At 38.3% G+C, this 16,128-nt stretch overlaps 2 protein-coding genes and 2 long non-coding RNA genes across 7 annotated transcripts; 3 read left to right on the top strand and 1 right to left on the bottom strand.

Annotated features, from left to right (window-relative positions):
* Nucleotides 1-243: 243 nt before the first annotated feature.
* ppp1r3b (protein phosphatase 1, regulatory subunit 3B) lies at nucleotides 244-6,056 on the top strand. Of its 2 annotated transcripts, XM_083565272.1 has the most exons (3): nucleotides 244-421; nucleotides 3,386-3,492; nucleotides 4,019-6,056. In XM_083565272.1, exon 3 carries the CDS (start codon nucleotides 4,038-4,040, stop codon nucleotides 4,884-4,886), a length of 849 nt encoding a protein of 282 aa, XP_083421398.1. In that variant the 5' UTR covers nucleotides 244-421; nucleotides 3,386-3,492; nucleotides 4,019-4,037; the 3' UTR covers nucleotides 4,887-6,056. The 2 variants fall into 2 exon arrangements, with proteins under 2 accessions (XP_083421398.1, XP_083421399.1); XM_083565273.1 differs by lacking the exon at nucleotides 3,386-3,492.
* A 1,376-nt stretch (nucleotides 6,057-7,432) lies between these two features.
* On the top strand, nucleotides 7,433-15,361 carry eri1 (exoribonuclease 1). 3 transcript variants are annotated; one of them, XM_083565261.1, is made up of 8 exons: nucleotides 7,433-7,578; nucleotides 7,681-7,793; nucleotides 9,650-9,804; nucleotides 10,674-10,887; nucleotides 11,477-11,560; nucleotides 11,676-11,785; nucleotides 14,265-14,379; nucleotides 14,818-15,361. In XM_083565261.1, exons 2-8 carry the CDS (start codon nucleotides 7,716-7,718, stop codon nucleotides 15,058-15,060), a joined length of 999 nt encoding a protein of 332 aa, XP_083421387.1. In that variant the 5' UTR covers nucleotides 7,433-7,578; nucleotides 7,681-7,715; the 3' UTR covers nucleotides 15,061-15,361. The 3 variants fall into 3 exon arrangements, with proteins under 3 accessions (XP_083421387.1, XP_083421388.1, XP_083421389.1); XM_083565262.1 differs by having other exon boundaries at nucleotides 7,439-7,578; nucleotides 7,687-7,793; XM_083565263.1 differs by lacking the exon at nucleotides 7,433-7,578 and having other exon boundaries at nucleotides 7,681-7,803; nucleotides 9,654-9,804.
* LOC310739401 lies at nucleotides 12,186-14,257 on the top strand. Its single transcript, XR_014537380.1, has 3 exons — nucleotides 12,186-12,301; nucleotides 12,587-13,877; nucleotides 13,960-14,257. It is a non-coding gene; the product is annotated as an uncharacterized lncRNA (long non-coding RNA).
* LOC310739399 lies at nucleotides 15,305-16,004 on the bottom strand. The gene is made up of 2 exons (XR_014537378.1): nucleotides 15,480-16,004; nucleotides 15,305-15,445 (listed from the first exon to the last, which is right to left on the bottom strand). It is a non-coding gene; the product is annotated as an uncharacterized lncRNA (long non-coding RNA).
* Between the last annotated feature and the right edge of the window lie 124 nt (nucleotides 16,005-16,128).

The raw sequence follows: 16,128 nt of genomic DNA, 5'->3' as shown, positions 1-16,128 counted from the left end.
AGTTGCTTTCTTTTAGGTAATTAATATGAAAGGACTAAATTTCACAGCAATGTTGGAGCTAGTAATTATAAGCACAATCCGTTTTTAAATGTGCTGTTTTATTTGTAAATACATTTTGGACATAGGCAAACTTAGTTAATTATTTAGTAAGTTAGTTAGGGCATTCGATTGGCACGTGATCATGACCCCCCACCCCTTTCCCCACTTTTTCCCCATGCGGCTGTCCTGCGATATGATTGGCTAATGTAGCGAGTCCACGTGAACACTGAGTGATACCCATTCTTCCCAAAGGGAAAGCCGACCAACTGTAAGCACAGGTCTGTGTTATTCAAGCCTCTGCACCGAGCCAGTGTTCGTCAATCAATATGCGTTTGGCGGATGGTCGCTCAGGTGCTTCCGCTTTTTAAATGCTGCAAGCAAGGTAAGCAAGAGCTTCGTTCTTTGTTTTCATTCATTTCACAAAACGTCCTGACTGATGGAAGGAATGAATCAGCGGCTGTGGTCCGCACTGCTCACTCGTAAAGTTCCCTGCGTTCATTTGCATTTAATAGTAAATTAGTTTCTACTGTTTTGTTTTGGGTGTAAAGAAACACAAACGCGCCGAACTTCCGGTTTGGGTTTTCACCATGTTATTTACAAATGTCGTCGAATTTGAATCCGATCTGAGAGAGACTGATCTGTAGGAGAGATTAGAACTTCTTGCAGATGGCATGTAATAGATGGGCTTTAGCTTTATTTCTAACTTCATCCTGCTTTATTGGAAGCTAGTGGTTAAAGGTTTCTTTTCTTTCATTATCCATACATAGAATCGTGTTACTGGCGCATCTTCGGTCGATATTCCAGCTTGTTGCGGTTGATGAGGATATAATGATGAGAGTGATGAGGATCTAATGATGAGGATATCTGGAGACCCTGAGGTCTGTCTTCACCAATGCTTCTTTTTTCAAAACCTTACCTTAATGTGTACTTTCACATTAGCGTTAAGGACATGACTGTTTAGTGAACAGCACAAACACACACTACCTCCAAGGTGAAATGACCTTAAACTCTATGGAAGCGTTTGATGATTTCAGATATGTAGGTCTGCTTATAGGCAGCCTTTATATAACTCATTTTTTTCCCTAGCAGTCCCAGTAAGCAGTATGAATCGCCCAAGGTTTTGTCAGGCTATAATTAAAGACCTGGCGACGGATTTATAGCCATTTGGATCTTTCAGTTTGAAGTGTTTCTCAAATGAAAATACAATCAGTTGAATACATCATTATGAGATTTAACAGTAATGGAAGGAGTCTTCAGTGTTAGGGTTTGGGATCAGGTAAAGATATAAGGTTGATTCTGTGCACAGGGGGGGTTTGGATGTGGTCGTTGTCATTTCCAGGTTGTAATGATATGCTTTCACACTTCGAAGTAGGAAAAACACGTGGACTCTCTTACAATAGCGTTTTAGACTGTCAGAGTAAAAAATGCGTTTTTTTTTGTCTGTCAGAGACGCGGAGCTCAGAAAAAGCACCACATTTATACAGTTACAGCTGTTTTCAGCCCGGAGTGTCGGTTTACTACACTGAACTGCAAACACTGAATTAACATTTCGGACTGAAATTGAACTACAGGAACAACCCAGACAATAGCGAGGAGCTTGGGAACAAGCTAACCGGCTAACGTTAGCGATAATCCTGTAGTTAGTGTTCACCTTCTCTGATCGTGCTCAGGATTTCTACATGTATTGAACTGTAATGGAGCTCATCTAAAAGTCACTACCGCTCTAAAGTTATGGAGTTAATTTATTTGCGAAAGTTAGAAATAATTTAATTAAATCAAACGCAAAGGACATCAAAAATTAAAAACAAAATGTTTCGAATGCAAGCAGTAAGAACATCCCGTAATTTTTTTTTTTTTTTATCTTATTGGTTACATTTTATTTTATTTATGTATTCCTGGCTTTCACGTGGTTTTTTTCTTCAGTATTTCTTTACAGGCTTTTAAATCGGGGGCGTGTCTTAGAAGTCGTTCACCTACATTTTTTCTATTGGTCAACTGATTTAGGAGTGGGAGGAGCTCTGGGCTTTAGCCCCGCCCGTTTCATTAATAGTGGCCCTGCGTCTGAGATGGCGGATTGCACTGAGGCGCGCGCAGCAGAAGCCCTGGAGACGCATTTAAGAGCTGAGAAGATATAACTTAAAGATATAACGTTAAATATTTAACATATTTCTATTTCGAGTTTTAATGCACTTGCCTTTAGTTTACCAGGTTTTTTTTTTTTTTTTTATATCTGTCTACATCGCTCGCTCTCTCTCACACACACACACGCACGCGCGCGCAATTAGGATATATATATATATATATATATATATATATATATATATATATATATATATTAGATCTCTCAATTGCAATTTAATTTTTGAAGAAATGTTTGCTGATCTCTATAGTAAGCCAATACTCTGGTCTGTAATTGTATAAATGCAGTTCAGTCAACTTTTTCTCATCTTGTGTTTCAACACATTTAAACCCAACACACGCTTTTGTGAAGTAGTCGTTTTTCCATTTAACACTTCGAGGTGTGAAAGCACATTATTACAAGAACTCATTCCATCACTGTTAAACGACTAGAGTCACAATGACGTATTCAACTGAGTGTATTACTATAAAGCTGTGATCTGCAGTTACACCATTGTCAAGAACTGCTTTTACAGAAAACTAATCAACAATGCCCGTGGACAGAATAATATATATGCCATGATCCTGGCACTGTTGTGTTACAGTAAATGTTTTCATATTAAGTGTTTTGAAAGCATATTTAGTTTTTATAGGAATGCATTTCCAAACACTTCTGAAGCTACTAATATTATATTTGTTAGCCTTTTAATGTGGCTACAACAGTCTCCATGTTTCTTCTCAACTCTGTACATCCTGCCATGTCAGATGACGCTTTTCAAGTTTACTTTCACATTTATTGCATATGGCAGATGCTGTTATTCAAACCTCATTTATACAACTGAGGAGTTAAGGGTCGTGCTAAAGGCCCCAGCAGTCACAGCTTGGTGGTGATGAGGTTTGAACTTATAACCTTCTGATCCAAAGTCCAAAATCTTAACCACCATCTTTACATCTTAACCAGCTCCTTCGGGTTAACAGAATTGATGTGGTCAGCGTTTAACAGGCAGTTGCTATTAAAGTGAACACCTTCTTCACAGACCTCGTCCCCTGTAAAATGCTAATTAAAAAAAGATCAACAGAAACCCAACTGATCAAACACGTGGAATCACACATGGTTTCTGATTGATTGGAACAGAAACCTGCAGCCACCGGACCTTTACAGATAAGATTTGACAACCCCTGATCTATTCCTTATCTCTGGCCTTCTTTCTGTTTTGTGTTTATTTAGTGTGTCTGTTCCGTGCTTTCCTGCTGAACCTTATCGGAACCATTTGGCCGATTTAATTATTAAGTCTGCATTCGATCAAAATCCGGCCTCAGAGATTAAACTTTTTGGTATGTGTGTATGCTAAATATTTTTTGGGGAAGGAAAGTGTAGCTTTGTTTCACAACTACTGTAGAGGAAATCCAAAGCGTGTGTTTTTACAGAATGTTTAAGAAAAATATATAGAGGTAAGTTTATTGATATGAGAACCTTTTGCTTTGTCACAATCTGAACATGCACAACTTTTAGTACTTCAGTAAGTATAGTTGCCAAACATTTCTCAGGGTAGACTTAGAGGTGAAATATACATTTTTGTTTAATTATTTATATTATATTTATTTTATTTATTTTATATTTAGTTGGATTTATAAACTTGACATGAATGGTAAACAGCAAACAGGGTTGGTTTTGTTTTAGAGAGTAAAAAAATAAATAAATCAGTGTTTAAATTTTTTTTTTTAAATATAAGATTAAAGAATATGTACATAGTAACAAATGTGTATTTTGTAAACAAACAATTAATTGTGCATATTTTTCTATTTTGTAAATAATTTTTTTTAAAACGATCTTCACGAATCCCTTTGTTTCCCCCCGAAGTGTTTAGGACCGTTCCATCATGCCAGTTGAACTGGCGATGCCGCTTTATCTGTCGAACGATGACTTCCAGAACAGGATGTCTGCAAAGTGCAAGATGCCCCTGCGTCCGTGTCTGCACACGAGTCCGGTTGCTCAGTTCAGCTTCCACTCTCCTCCTCCGCAGCAGCTCGAGCCCCGGCAGCAGGAACACAGAAAGGCCAAAAAGCAGGTGACCTTTGCTGACCACAAGGGCCTGGCCCTCGCCGTGGTGAAAATTTTCTCCGAGTTTGACGACCCCATCGATATCCCGCTCAGCATCCAGCAGCTGTTCGCTTCTGCATTTAATGTTTCGGAGGAGGACGACAAGCTGCTGCTGGACTTCAAGCAGCCGAGTGCAGATTACCTGCAGTTTCGCCAGCGGCTAGAGCAAGACTCGGTCTGCCTCGAGCACTGCGTCCTAAAGGACAAGGCCATAGCGGGGACGATCAAGGTCAAAAACGTGTCCTACGAAAAGGCTGTGAAGGTGCGCATCACGTTCGACACGTGGAAGAGCCACACCGATGTTGACTGCCAGTATGTCAAGGATACGTACGTGGGCTCTGAGTGGGACACCTTCTCGTTCGAGGTGAATCTACCGGCCCGGCTGGAGCCACTGGAGCACGCCGAGTTCGCTGTGTTTTACGAGGCAAACGGGAACACGTACTGGGACAGCAACCAGGGCCAGAACTATAAAATCATCAACGCTGCTCTGAAGAAAACCGGCCTGAGCGACGCAAGCAGCGGACATCAGCGTTGCAGTGAGGGGGAGGTTTACTTTGATCCATTTGGCAGCCCTCGGTGCTCGAACGGCATATTCACCGGGTACGAGGACCTCTGCCCTTATTATTGACTCACGTGTCAAGCGACCTTCATCTAGCATAGACCTCGAAGGAAGTGACTGTTTTACATTAAAGGAATATTTTGTGCAAAATATTTAATCTAGACAATTTCCCCCGCCTCACAATATAGTCAGCCAGTGAGGACAAGTTTCCTGTCAAGCTTGTGTCTGTAGTTTTGCACTGGAACTGAGTTTAAGAAGTAATGGAAGCAAATGGCCACTAGTTCAGCATCATGGCATCTGCATGTCTCAAAACTACTGCATGGTTACTTACGCTTATTTTTATTTTATGAAGCTGTTCTCAGGAAAAAATGAGCGATTAAGACACCATGCTTTTTTGCACTCTGCTAAACCGCTAGCCATACGCTTCCTTTAATCAAGTAAGTCAAACATGTCTCTACTGATCCGACTTTTTTCTTTTCAGGACAAAACTGAACCACCCTCCATGTTCGAATCGCATGCACCGTACAAACATGCGAAATGTCTGTGCTTCTGTGGGATGGAGTTTAGTTTGCTGCTACTGTTTGTGCAACAACAAGGACTGTTCAATCAAGCGATCACTGGAAAATGTCGGATCTTTAGTAGAAAAGCACACACGTGGAATACGAGAGAAATCTTGACTAGAATCAATCAATTATTTTCATACGCTGAAAGATGTTTGTATATCCTGACCCGTTTTTATTGCCAACCACAGTCAAAACCGTCCGAATGTGAAGCTATAAACTAATAATGTTCGAAATATTCAAAGCCATGTTTGTATGTTTATTTGTGTTATTTTGTGGACTTGTTATGCAAAGTGTTATGTGATCATGAAATGTAAATGGCCACTTGGGTCGGTGTTATGAAGTTTTGTTACTACATTCGAAAGAAACCCAGCCTTTCTAAACTTTCTAAACTTTAATTTCTAAAAATCTAATTTTAGGCATTAACCCATAGCGTCATCACTTTTAAGAAACTATTTCACTTGGACTTGGATTCCAGGAGCAGTGTTTTATGCCACCGTTTTGTCATTTTTATCAGGTTTTTGTTCCTTTATTATGTGGGTGAATGTTAAATTTATTTGTTTTTTTCTGCACACCTCACCTTGTACAATTGTTTTGTAAGTGTTTGGGGATGTTCAGTTATTGCTTTTTAGTGTTTTAAGTCACTGCTGTTGAATAAAGAGTTGTAGTTCTAATGTAATCAAGTGCTCAAGAAAGTTATTTGGAATCGGTGCAATCCCAAAAATCAACTGATTTTCATGAACTTAGTTTGCATTCAGTTTAGTAAAGATGTAGTTAGCAGAAATGTACACATGTAATATACTGACAAAAGTATTGGGACACCTGCCTTTTCCAGCCATATGTGGTCTTACTCTAAACTATTCCTATAAAGTCTGAGGCACACAATTGTACAAGATGTCTTTTGATGTGGCAGCATGAACATTTCCTTTCAGTTGACCCCCTGTGCACAAAGCCAGCTCCATGAAGGTAAGATTTACATGATTTGGAGTGAAAGATCTTGAGAGTTCTGACCTCAACCCTTTTAAACACCTTTTGAAATGAGTGAACTCTGACTGCACCCCAGGCCTCCTCAACCTACATGAGTACCTGATTTGACTAACACCCTTGTGGCTAAATGGGTATAAATCTCCACAAGAACACTCAGAAGATGTGCAGAAAAAGAAGAGCAGCAAATGTGGAATGAGATGTTTAAAAGACACTTGAATCAGATGATTATGATCAGATGTATACAGACCTTTATTTATGGACATTTTCTTTACAAAACACACATTTTTAACACTGGACAAAACATTTTGTAACAGAAAAACATCAGTTTCAAGGGGGTTTAACCTGTGCAGGGAATCTACATGGTGATGTGATGGACCATCTTGGATAAATATCTTTTCAATAGTATCTGTGTAAATTAAAGGTGTAAACTTCACACCTTAAGTAAATACATTTAAGAGAACATGTAAAGTAAATAAATAGAATAAGATGAACTGGTGTTTGAATAGATCTGATCCTAAACTCTGAAGGTTGCTGTCAACTACTGCTGAGAAACATACAAATATAAACTGGTAGAATCAGCCACAGCAGGATAATCACTCGTAATAAAGAGATAAATAGTCATAATATTTTATAACCTGTTATACAGTCTAGAAACTAAAAATCAGTATAAATGTAATAATACATGTAAGTAGCCTTTACTGTTAAATATATCGTTTAACATTAAGGGCTTTTATTAAAAAAATACAAAGAAGGCTTTATTTCCGGTGAGTAATGGCTTCACTCAGAAAGGCGTTTCTCTAAAAATTTTATTTGACTAATTATATTATATTATATTGTGTGTGTGTGTGTGTGTGTGTGTGTGTGTGTGTGTGTGTGTGTGTGTGTAATAATAATAATAATAATAATAAAAAAATAATAATAATAAAAGCAGGTTTGGGCAGGACATTTGCATTTAGTACAGGGATATAGAAAAACTAATATTACCATTACTGCTACTATTACAGCAGCTAATAATAATAATAATAATAATAACAATAATGTTATTTATTTATTTATTTGTTTATTTAGTGTATTTATCTATAGTGTATAGAGTCTTTATGGTTTTTAATTTGAAAGAAGAAACCGAGCACTTCCGGTTACTAATGGCGGCCCTGGAGTGAGCGCTCTGGCAGGATAGTCGGCGTCTGTTTTCTCTCCCCGGTTTTTTATTTCAGGTACAGTGAGAGTAAAGAAGGAGAGATGTTGGTATAGAAGGTGATGGTGCAGTGACAGTTATAGACAGTTTTTTGAGGGTGGTGTGTGCTGTGTGTTGGCAGGAGCAGGTGTGGGACAGAGGCATGGCGGCGCTGTGATGGAGGGAGACAGAGGGGAAGTTCTGCTGCAGGCCGCAGTGCAGGAGTGTGGCACTGAGCAGGACCGCAACAGCAACGTGAGTTCCTGTCAAACAGCATGATTTCAGCGCGAACATCAGGCTTTAGAGCAGAAATCCTCAATCACCGGTCCTAGGTCGTGTTTCCGGACCTTACAGAAACAATCAAACACAGAAACAATCCTTCAGAAAATTGATCTAACGTGATTTTAGTCCTACGGAAGTTTTCTCGTGATCACGACTTAATTTTCTCGTGATCGCGACAGAAACATTGTCACCTCGTGAGCAGTGATTATTTTTTTTCTATATATTCATAACAAATCCATGTGGAACCAGCGACATTTCTCCAACTGTGGTTGGCAATTAAAGCGGGTGTATTAAAAATTTTTTTTACAGGTCAGGATATACAAACATCTTTCAGTGTATGAAAATAATTCATTCATTCTATTCAAGGTTTTTTTCGTATTCCATGTGTGTGATTTTTTTACTAAAGATCCAAGAAAATATATATATATAAAAAAAGTCTGATTAGTAGAGACATAAACATTGTTTTCTCGTGAGCAGTGTTTATTTTCTGTATATTCATAATCATAACCATCTGAGGCAGCTGACGCTGGTTATTATCTATAATGCTCCTTCTAGAACACGCTCTTATGCCGAATACACACAAATGCTGATCACGAGCAAACAATGTTTGTCAAGATCACGAGAAAATGATGTTTATCACGAATAAACATCTTTTTATTACATTGAGAATACGAGAAAATTAGATCGCGATCAACAAGACTGAAAAAACAACTTATGCTGAGATAATGAGAATAAGAAAGAAGAAAATATTATAATGTATGGTTTCTTAAGACTTCCATAAATATTTAGTTTACCATTAACATCTAAAATTTATTATAATAAAAAATATATACAGTGGATTGTAGAGATAACAGGTACACTAAACATAATTAGACAAAAAAGAATTTGGAGACTTAAAAGTGGCTTCAGGAAAGATCCCAGTTTCTATATCTAGTTTGACATCTTTCATTTCTCAGATACTTTTGACATCTGACCACTGAATCAACCACTTTCTGTACCAGTCCTGGTAAAGATTTCCTTCAAACTCTGTAACTAAAGTCTGTTACTATAACATGTGATCTGGTCTGATCTATAAAGCCGTTATTGAGTGTCCAGTGGCCACAATGTTCATCTGAATATTTAATTGTGTTAGAATTTATATAGAATTAGAAAACATGGACCTGGATATAGCACACACACCTAAAACATTTCTCATGTTTGGGTGAACTACATCCTAAAATAAAAAACAAACAAACAAACAAAAAAAACCATTTATAGACTAGATATATGACTTTAGCGATCTGCATGGTGGTGTTTTTATTTTTTATTTTTTTTAATAAGACTATTTCTTTCCGTGTTATCAGTTTTTTTCAATGTGTCGATAAATGGAGCTTGCACTGTTTCTGCATTATGTCGAGTTACTTTTCCAGTATATACACAATAATTAAATAATTTCGTGTGTAAAATTAGTAATTCAATATGCACATTATTGCAAGTGGCACTCGCCCCACCTCGGTACGTGAAAATGAAAAAAAATTCTGTTTGATATCTATAGTGCTTTCAATAATAGACATTGTTATGAAAAACATTGTTTCTATAATAAAAACAAAAGAAAGCGCTGTGTTTAAGCGAACGCTACAGGTGGCGCTGGTGGACGGGGTCTGCCTAGTGGGCTGTGTGTGGTTTGGAATAGCTATTAAGGTTAACAAGTACAACATAATTAATATCCTCAGTGTTGTAGCTGCTTATTTGATTAATCTTCTCAAATCCTTAACAGCTTTCAACCTTCTTTCTATACACTACACCATTTAACGAGGCTTTAAACATATAATTTCCCCTCTTACATACAGCAAGAGCAGAAAAAGGATCCCTGTGCAGAAACCACAGCACATGTGGATTTCAGCGATCCGATATATAAAGAGATCTCGCTGGCTAATGGCGCCATCAACCGCATGAACAGAGAGGAGCTGCGTGCTAAATGTGCAGAGCTCAAGCTGGACACCAGGTAAGAACAGCTTTTTTACCATCATTAAATCTATTGGGGGTCTCTGTTTGTTAGTGGACAGGGCGGATGGGGACCATACCTGCACTGAACTGTAAGCGGCAGCAGTAACTGTATATCTACCTGAAACATGTACAGAAAACTATATGGATAAACGTATTGGGACACCTGATTTTTCCAGCCATATTTGTTCCTTCTCAAAACTGTTAACTACATAGTACACATACTTCATAGCAGACAATTGTATAGGATGTCTTTGGATGTGGTAGCATGAGGTTTCCTTCACTTGAACTAGAAGACCCAAAACCCAATGTCCCTGTGCACAAAGCCGGCACCAGAAACATACGGTTTACATGGGTTGGAGTTTAAGATCTTGAGTTGCCTGCTATAGAGCTCTGATCTCAACCGTACCGAACACCTTTACTGAAGCCCCTGTGGCTGAATGAGCACAGATCTCCACATGCACAATCCAAAATCTAGTGGAACATCTTCCCAGAAGAGTGGAGGTTATTATAACAGCGAATGTGGAATGAGATGTTCATAAAGCACATGAATCTAATAGTCAGGTTTCCACAAACCTTTGTTTATACCGTTTATAACACCTTCAACCATCAATAGCTGTTGAGTAACAGCAAGTCTGGTGGGAGTGTATCTACATTTTACAGGTTGGTATTCATTTACTTCTTTTAAAATGGTATCGCTGCTATAGGAACAACTCGTACACGGGGAATTGTGTAGTAGACGAATGGAAATCGAAGAAAAACATTAATATATATATATACATACACACGGTATTTTATTCCTATGCATCAACCAGCATCACCCAGCTTTACATGTCTGTGCATGTATGTATTTGTGTGTGGTTTTGTTAGAGGTGTTAAAGATGTGCTGAAGAAGCGTCTTAAGAGCTATTATAAGAAGCAGAAGCTGAAGCAGTCCGCATCGCTCGGCGCTGACGACTCGTATTACGACTACATCTGTGTGGTGGACTTCGAGGCTACGTGCGAGGAGAGCAACCCGAGAAACTTTGTCCACGAAATCATCGAGTTCCCCATGGTCCTTATCGACACGCACACTTTGGAGATTGTGAGTTGGTGAGGGAAGATGCTCACATTTCTGCACTAGTGAAGTTGAATTTCTGAATGAACATCTATCTAATAACAGTAATATATCTAATCATGTAATAAAAGTTGAATCAATAGATTATATAACCCTTAAATAGACCCTTAATTTATATATTATTTTAGTAAACCATTTATTTATTTGTTAATTTATTTATTTATTTATTTATTTATTTATTTATTTATTTATCTATTTATTTATAATAATATATAAGTAGATGTATGTACAGTATTAATCACCAAGGGGAATTTTGCTTCTGTAAAGATGTTTTTATTTTTTTTGCATTAGTTTGTTTTCTTCTAGAAACTAATAAAAATGCAAATGGACTAATGCACTAAAATACACTCTGGAGTATTGAAACACCTGACATTTCATTTCTTTTTTTTTTTTCTTTTCAAAATTGTTAGCAAAAAGTATGTCACACAGTTTTACAGGATGTCTTCAGAGGCATTAGCATACAAAACTTATGATCTTGTGTCCACAAACTTTTGTCCATATAGCTGTTTAACGGAATGCCTTTTGAGTTTCGACTGTGTTTTACATCGGCTTGTAGGTCGATTCATTTCAGGAGTATGTGAAGCCCAAGTTGAATCCGCAGCTTTCAGATTTCTGTGTGGAGCTTACAGGAATAACACAGGTACGAGCGTGAAAAATCTATCACTTCATGCTACTAGCACATTGTGGAGCTATCTCTGTATAAGACTCGATTAGGTCCCAGTTTCATCCTTATTTTTTTATTATTTCTCTTTCAGAAAATGGTGGATGAGGCAGATCCGTTCCCCTCTGTTTTTCGCCGTGTAGTGGCCTGGCTGCAGGAGAAAGAGCTGGGCACCAAGTACAAATACACTCTCCTAACAGATGGGTAAGGACACATGTGTTTAATGTTTCTTTTTCCTTTATTGCTTGGGTGAGATAAGAAAGTACAGTAGTCCCCTGCCTTACCGCGGTTTGAACCTCTCGCCCCGGAATCGCGGAATTGCATTTTCCACATAACTCATTTGTTACATTTTGCTGATTTTCCCGGTCTCGTGCGGATAGAACTAAAAGAAACGAAAATGCAACAGTACAGTAAGCACCATACCATGAGAAATGAGTAGCATTAATAATTGTTTATTGGTTGAAGTGTTTGCTGACACGTACGTCACCAGGTTTAGCCATTAAAAGTAAAAAACGCGGTGACGTGCATCTTCAACGCAGCTTCTTTTTTGACGTCATAGTACACTTCAACCAATAAACAAGCAAGAAACTAGGTAGGCTACTACAGAACCGTGTACTGTACAGTACACGTCCTCACTATAAATGTGATACAGTGTACTGTATGTCTATGCATTTACACAATTCATCTCGCTATATTCTTGCATGTATGTTCTCTGTGTGTGTGTGTGTGTGTGTGTGTGTTTAAAATGTGTGGGAGGATGATTTACGGCTTAAACAATAAAAAAAAAAAAATCACGATAAACAGGATTACTGTATTATATAAATACAATAATATAAATAATCAGGTAATTATATATGGAATATATGTAATGTATTGTAATTGTAATATGTAATAGCATAGTGTAATAGCAATTTGATTTTCTACCACTACCATATACCTGTATTAAGACTTCACATACAAAATGTCCTGGTCATGTGACTTAAATCATGTGCAACTATCTTCAAGTGTGCCCACATGTATCCCTAAATTAAACATGGCCCCTCATGGCAAAGAACTATTAGAATTAGAATTGTTGATCTCCACAAAGATGGCTGAGGCTATAAGAAGATCTGTAAGACCCTGAAACTGAGTTACAGTACAGTGGCCAGGGTCATACAGAGGTTTACCAAGATGGGTTTCACATGGAACAGGCCTCACAAGGGTCCATCCAAGAAGTTGAGTCCTCCAGCTGTATGTCAGTTGCAGAAACTGGCTTTAAAAAACAGACGCATGAGTGCTGCAGCATTGCTTTAGAGGTTGCACAAGCAGAAGGTCCACTTGTCAGTGCTCAGACCATACGCTGCGCACTGCAACAAGTCTGTTTGCATAGCCATCATCCCACAAGGAAGCCTCTTTTGAAGCTGCTCACAAGAAAGTCTCCGAACAGTTTGCTGAAGACAACCTGTCCAAGAGCATGAATTACTGGAACCATGTCCTGTGGTCTAATGAGAATAAGATAAACTTGTTTGGCTCAGATGGTATCGAGCATTTGTGGCGATGCTCTGGTGAGGAGAACCAAGACGATTGTGTCTTGCATACAGTCAAGCATGGTGGTGGTAGCATCATGGTCTGGGGCTGCATGAGTGCTGCTGGTACTGGGGAGCTGCAGTTCATTGAGGGAAACATGGATTCCAACACGTACTGTGACATTTTGGTGCAGAACCTGATGCCCCTCCCTTCAGAAACTGGACCAAACGGCAGTTTTCCAACAAAATAACAATCCGAAATACACCACCAAGATGACAACTGTCCTGCTGAGGAAGCTGAAGGTGAAGCTGATTGAGTAGCCAAGTATGTTTTTAGACCTGAACCCTGTTGAGCACCAGTGGGGCATTCTCAAGCGGAAGGTGAAGCGCCATGTGTCTAACATCCAGCAGCTCCGTGATGTCATTACGGATCCCAGGAACAACCTGTGCAGCTCTGGTGAACCCCATGCCCAGGAGGATTAAGGCAGTGATGGATAACAATGGTGCTCACAGATAATATTAACATTTTGGACACAGTTTTGACATGTTCACTTAGGGTGTACTCACTTTTGTTGCCAGCTATTTAGACAATTATGGCTGCATGTTGAGTTACTGAGTTATTGTTGAGGACAGTAAATTTGTACTGCTGTACAAACTGCACATTGATTACTCTAACATATTCCAGTTTAATTTCTCTAGTGTTGTCCATTAAGAACTTATAATAAAATGGTTGCTGAAATGTGTGGGGTGTAGTCACTTTTGTGAGATTGTGTGTGTGTGTGTGTGTGTGTGTGTGTGTGTGTGTGTGTGTGTGTGTGTGTGTGTGTGTGTGTGTGTGTGTGTGTGTGTGTGTGTGTGTGTGTGTGTATACAGTACAGCATGAACACACATTGTATCTCTGTGTACACTGAATCTTAAGACTGTAGATGACTCGGGTAAGTAAAAAAGCTAGAGTTATTATGATGATAGTTTACTTGAACTGGTTAAAGCAGATATTAATGTTGTCTCGGTGAGATGAAAACAATGAAGAAATAAGTCCCAAGTTTTGTTAACACCACAGCCGACTGTGAGGAAAAACTGATAAATTAATGTCTTACTGTAGTTGAGATGGGGTTTATGATGGAGACAGAATGATTAGATCAGATTTCTGGATGAAAGTTTGTTTGTTCTTTCCACAGATCTTGGGATATGAGTAAATTCCTTTATACTCAATGCCGACAGAGTCGAATGCGATATCCACTGTTTGCCAGAAACTGGATCAACATCAGAAAGTCATATGGAAACTATTACAAGGTACAGTCTGGTATTTGCTTTAATGAATTATTCACCTTTTGTTTGAATAAAATGTAATAAATACAGTATGTAAGACCTGTTGTAATATGGGAAATTTGTTTCCTTTATCTGAAGCATACGTATGAAATCGGGATGGGTTTTATAATTTGACAGATGGGCCTGGCCATTCTTCTTCCAAAAACTCCCCATTTGGAGAAATTCAATGCAGCACCAACAAAAAAAAAAGGTTTAGCTGGAAAAAGGATTATGACAATGATATATTATGACAATTTTCCAAAAGCTCCCCGGATTAAAGAATCCAACGGGCCCTAGTTTTCTCACGGCTGAAATAAAAAAATGTATCTGAGCTGTCAGAATTTTAAAATCGGAGATAACAAAATGTGTTGAAGTTCTACAGTTAATATTCAGTAATACAGTTCATATTGTGTCCCCCTTTAGGTGGCTCGAACCCAGACGAAGCTGAACTGCATGCTGGAGAATCTTGGCATGGAGTACGAGGGCCGACCGCACTGCGGCCTCGACGACTCGCGCAACATCGCCCGCGTCGCCATCCGCATGCTGAAAGACGGCTGTCGGCTGCGAGTGAACGAGCGTCTGCATGAAGGCATGCTACAGAACGTGTCCAGTACAGCAGTGTTAGAAGGAGCGGCACCTCCTCAGTACCCCAAAAGCAGGGACTAATTCAGTATTCAGCTCTTTTATAAGTGAGAGAACAAACAAACTGCCTCGTGCCGGCGTCTAGGACCTTTTTCTAATTCATCCAATTTGATTAAAAATGGTTCTTTCTTAATTATCGATTTGTGCATATTATTAAAACGACCAAACCAAATCCAAAATCTGTGTTTATACTGTGCAGAATTTTTCAGTCTTTTTGAAAATTACATTCCCATTTTCTTTTATGCTTTAGCAGTAAACAAACTTTGAGTTATTTAAAAACAATGGCCTTTTTTTTTTTGGTCAATAAAGTGCCATTAAATTTGCATTTCAGTAGTTAATTGGTTATGTACATATTGTATTAATGAATTTAAATTTATTCATACAATTTTCCCCATTTACTCTGAATATACTCCAAGCATTGTTTTTTTTCTTTGTTTTTTTACACGTTTTATACTGAACTTTTTAGGCTAATAGTAATGCAAGTGTATAGATGCCAGTTTAGCATTGTGCAGCTGAAGACTCTGCGTCATTCAGCATTTTAAACAGACTTGAGGCACCATGAAAACATTTACATCTTTCTTCTTCAGCACTTGTTTTAGTGACATTAAGCTGAGAGGTGTAGCCTGTTTAAGGTGTGAAGGCAGAGCTGAATATTAGATGAATATTAGGTGTGCCTAGCTTGTAGCACTAAATTTGCATAAAAATAAACTTCACATTTATACTGTTGTAATGAATTGAATTGTAATGACCTTTGATAGATTTTTTTTGGTAATAATTATTAAACTCATGTTGAAAGTGTTTTACTGAGCCAAACATCTTTAAAAGCAAGTGTGTAATGATCTGTTTATATAGTTTGTACAATGCTTAAGTAGTATTTACAGTGTATCCGGAAAGTATTAAGTGTTTAGCTTTTTCTGCATTTTGTTGTTTCTGCTTTATATCAAAATGTATTAAATTCATTATTTTCCTAAAAAGTTGATTGGACATCTGCAGTACTCCACCAATCAAGCCTGTATGGTAGAGTGGCCAGACAGAATCCACTCTTCAGTAAAAGGCACCTGTAGGACTCTTGGACCATGAGAAACAAAAAGT

The sequence above is a fragment of the Silurus aristotelis genome, assembly GCF_946808225.1.
Source record: "Silurus aristotelis genome assembly, chromosome: 16".
Classification (NCBI taxonomy): Eukaryota; Metazoa; Chordata; class Actinopteri; order Siluriformes; family Siluridae; genus Silurus; species Silurus aristotelis.
Note: the sequence above shows the minus strand (reverse complement) of the source record. Positions and strands in the feature narration are given on the sequence as shown.

Bases quoted from the DNA above. Each gene is read 5' to 3' on its own strand.
- eri1 (XM_083565261.1), top strand. From the start codon at position 7,716: ATGGAGGGAGACAGAGGGGAAGTTCTGCTGCAGGCCGCAGTGCAGGAG. The intron at 11,786-14,264 runs GTAAGGACACAT...TTCTTTCCACAG, and splicing joins TACACTCTCCTAACAGATGG to ATCTTGGGATATGAGTAAAT. The intron at 14,380-14,817 runs GTACAGTCTGGT...GTCCCCCTTTAG, and splicing joins CATATGGAAACTATTACAAG to GTGGCTCGAACCCAGACGAA.
- ppp1r3b (XM_083565273.1), top strand. From the start codon at position 4,038: ATGCCAGTTGAACTGGCGATGCCGCTTTATCTGTCGAACGATGACTTC.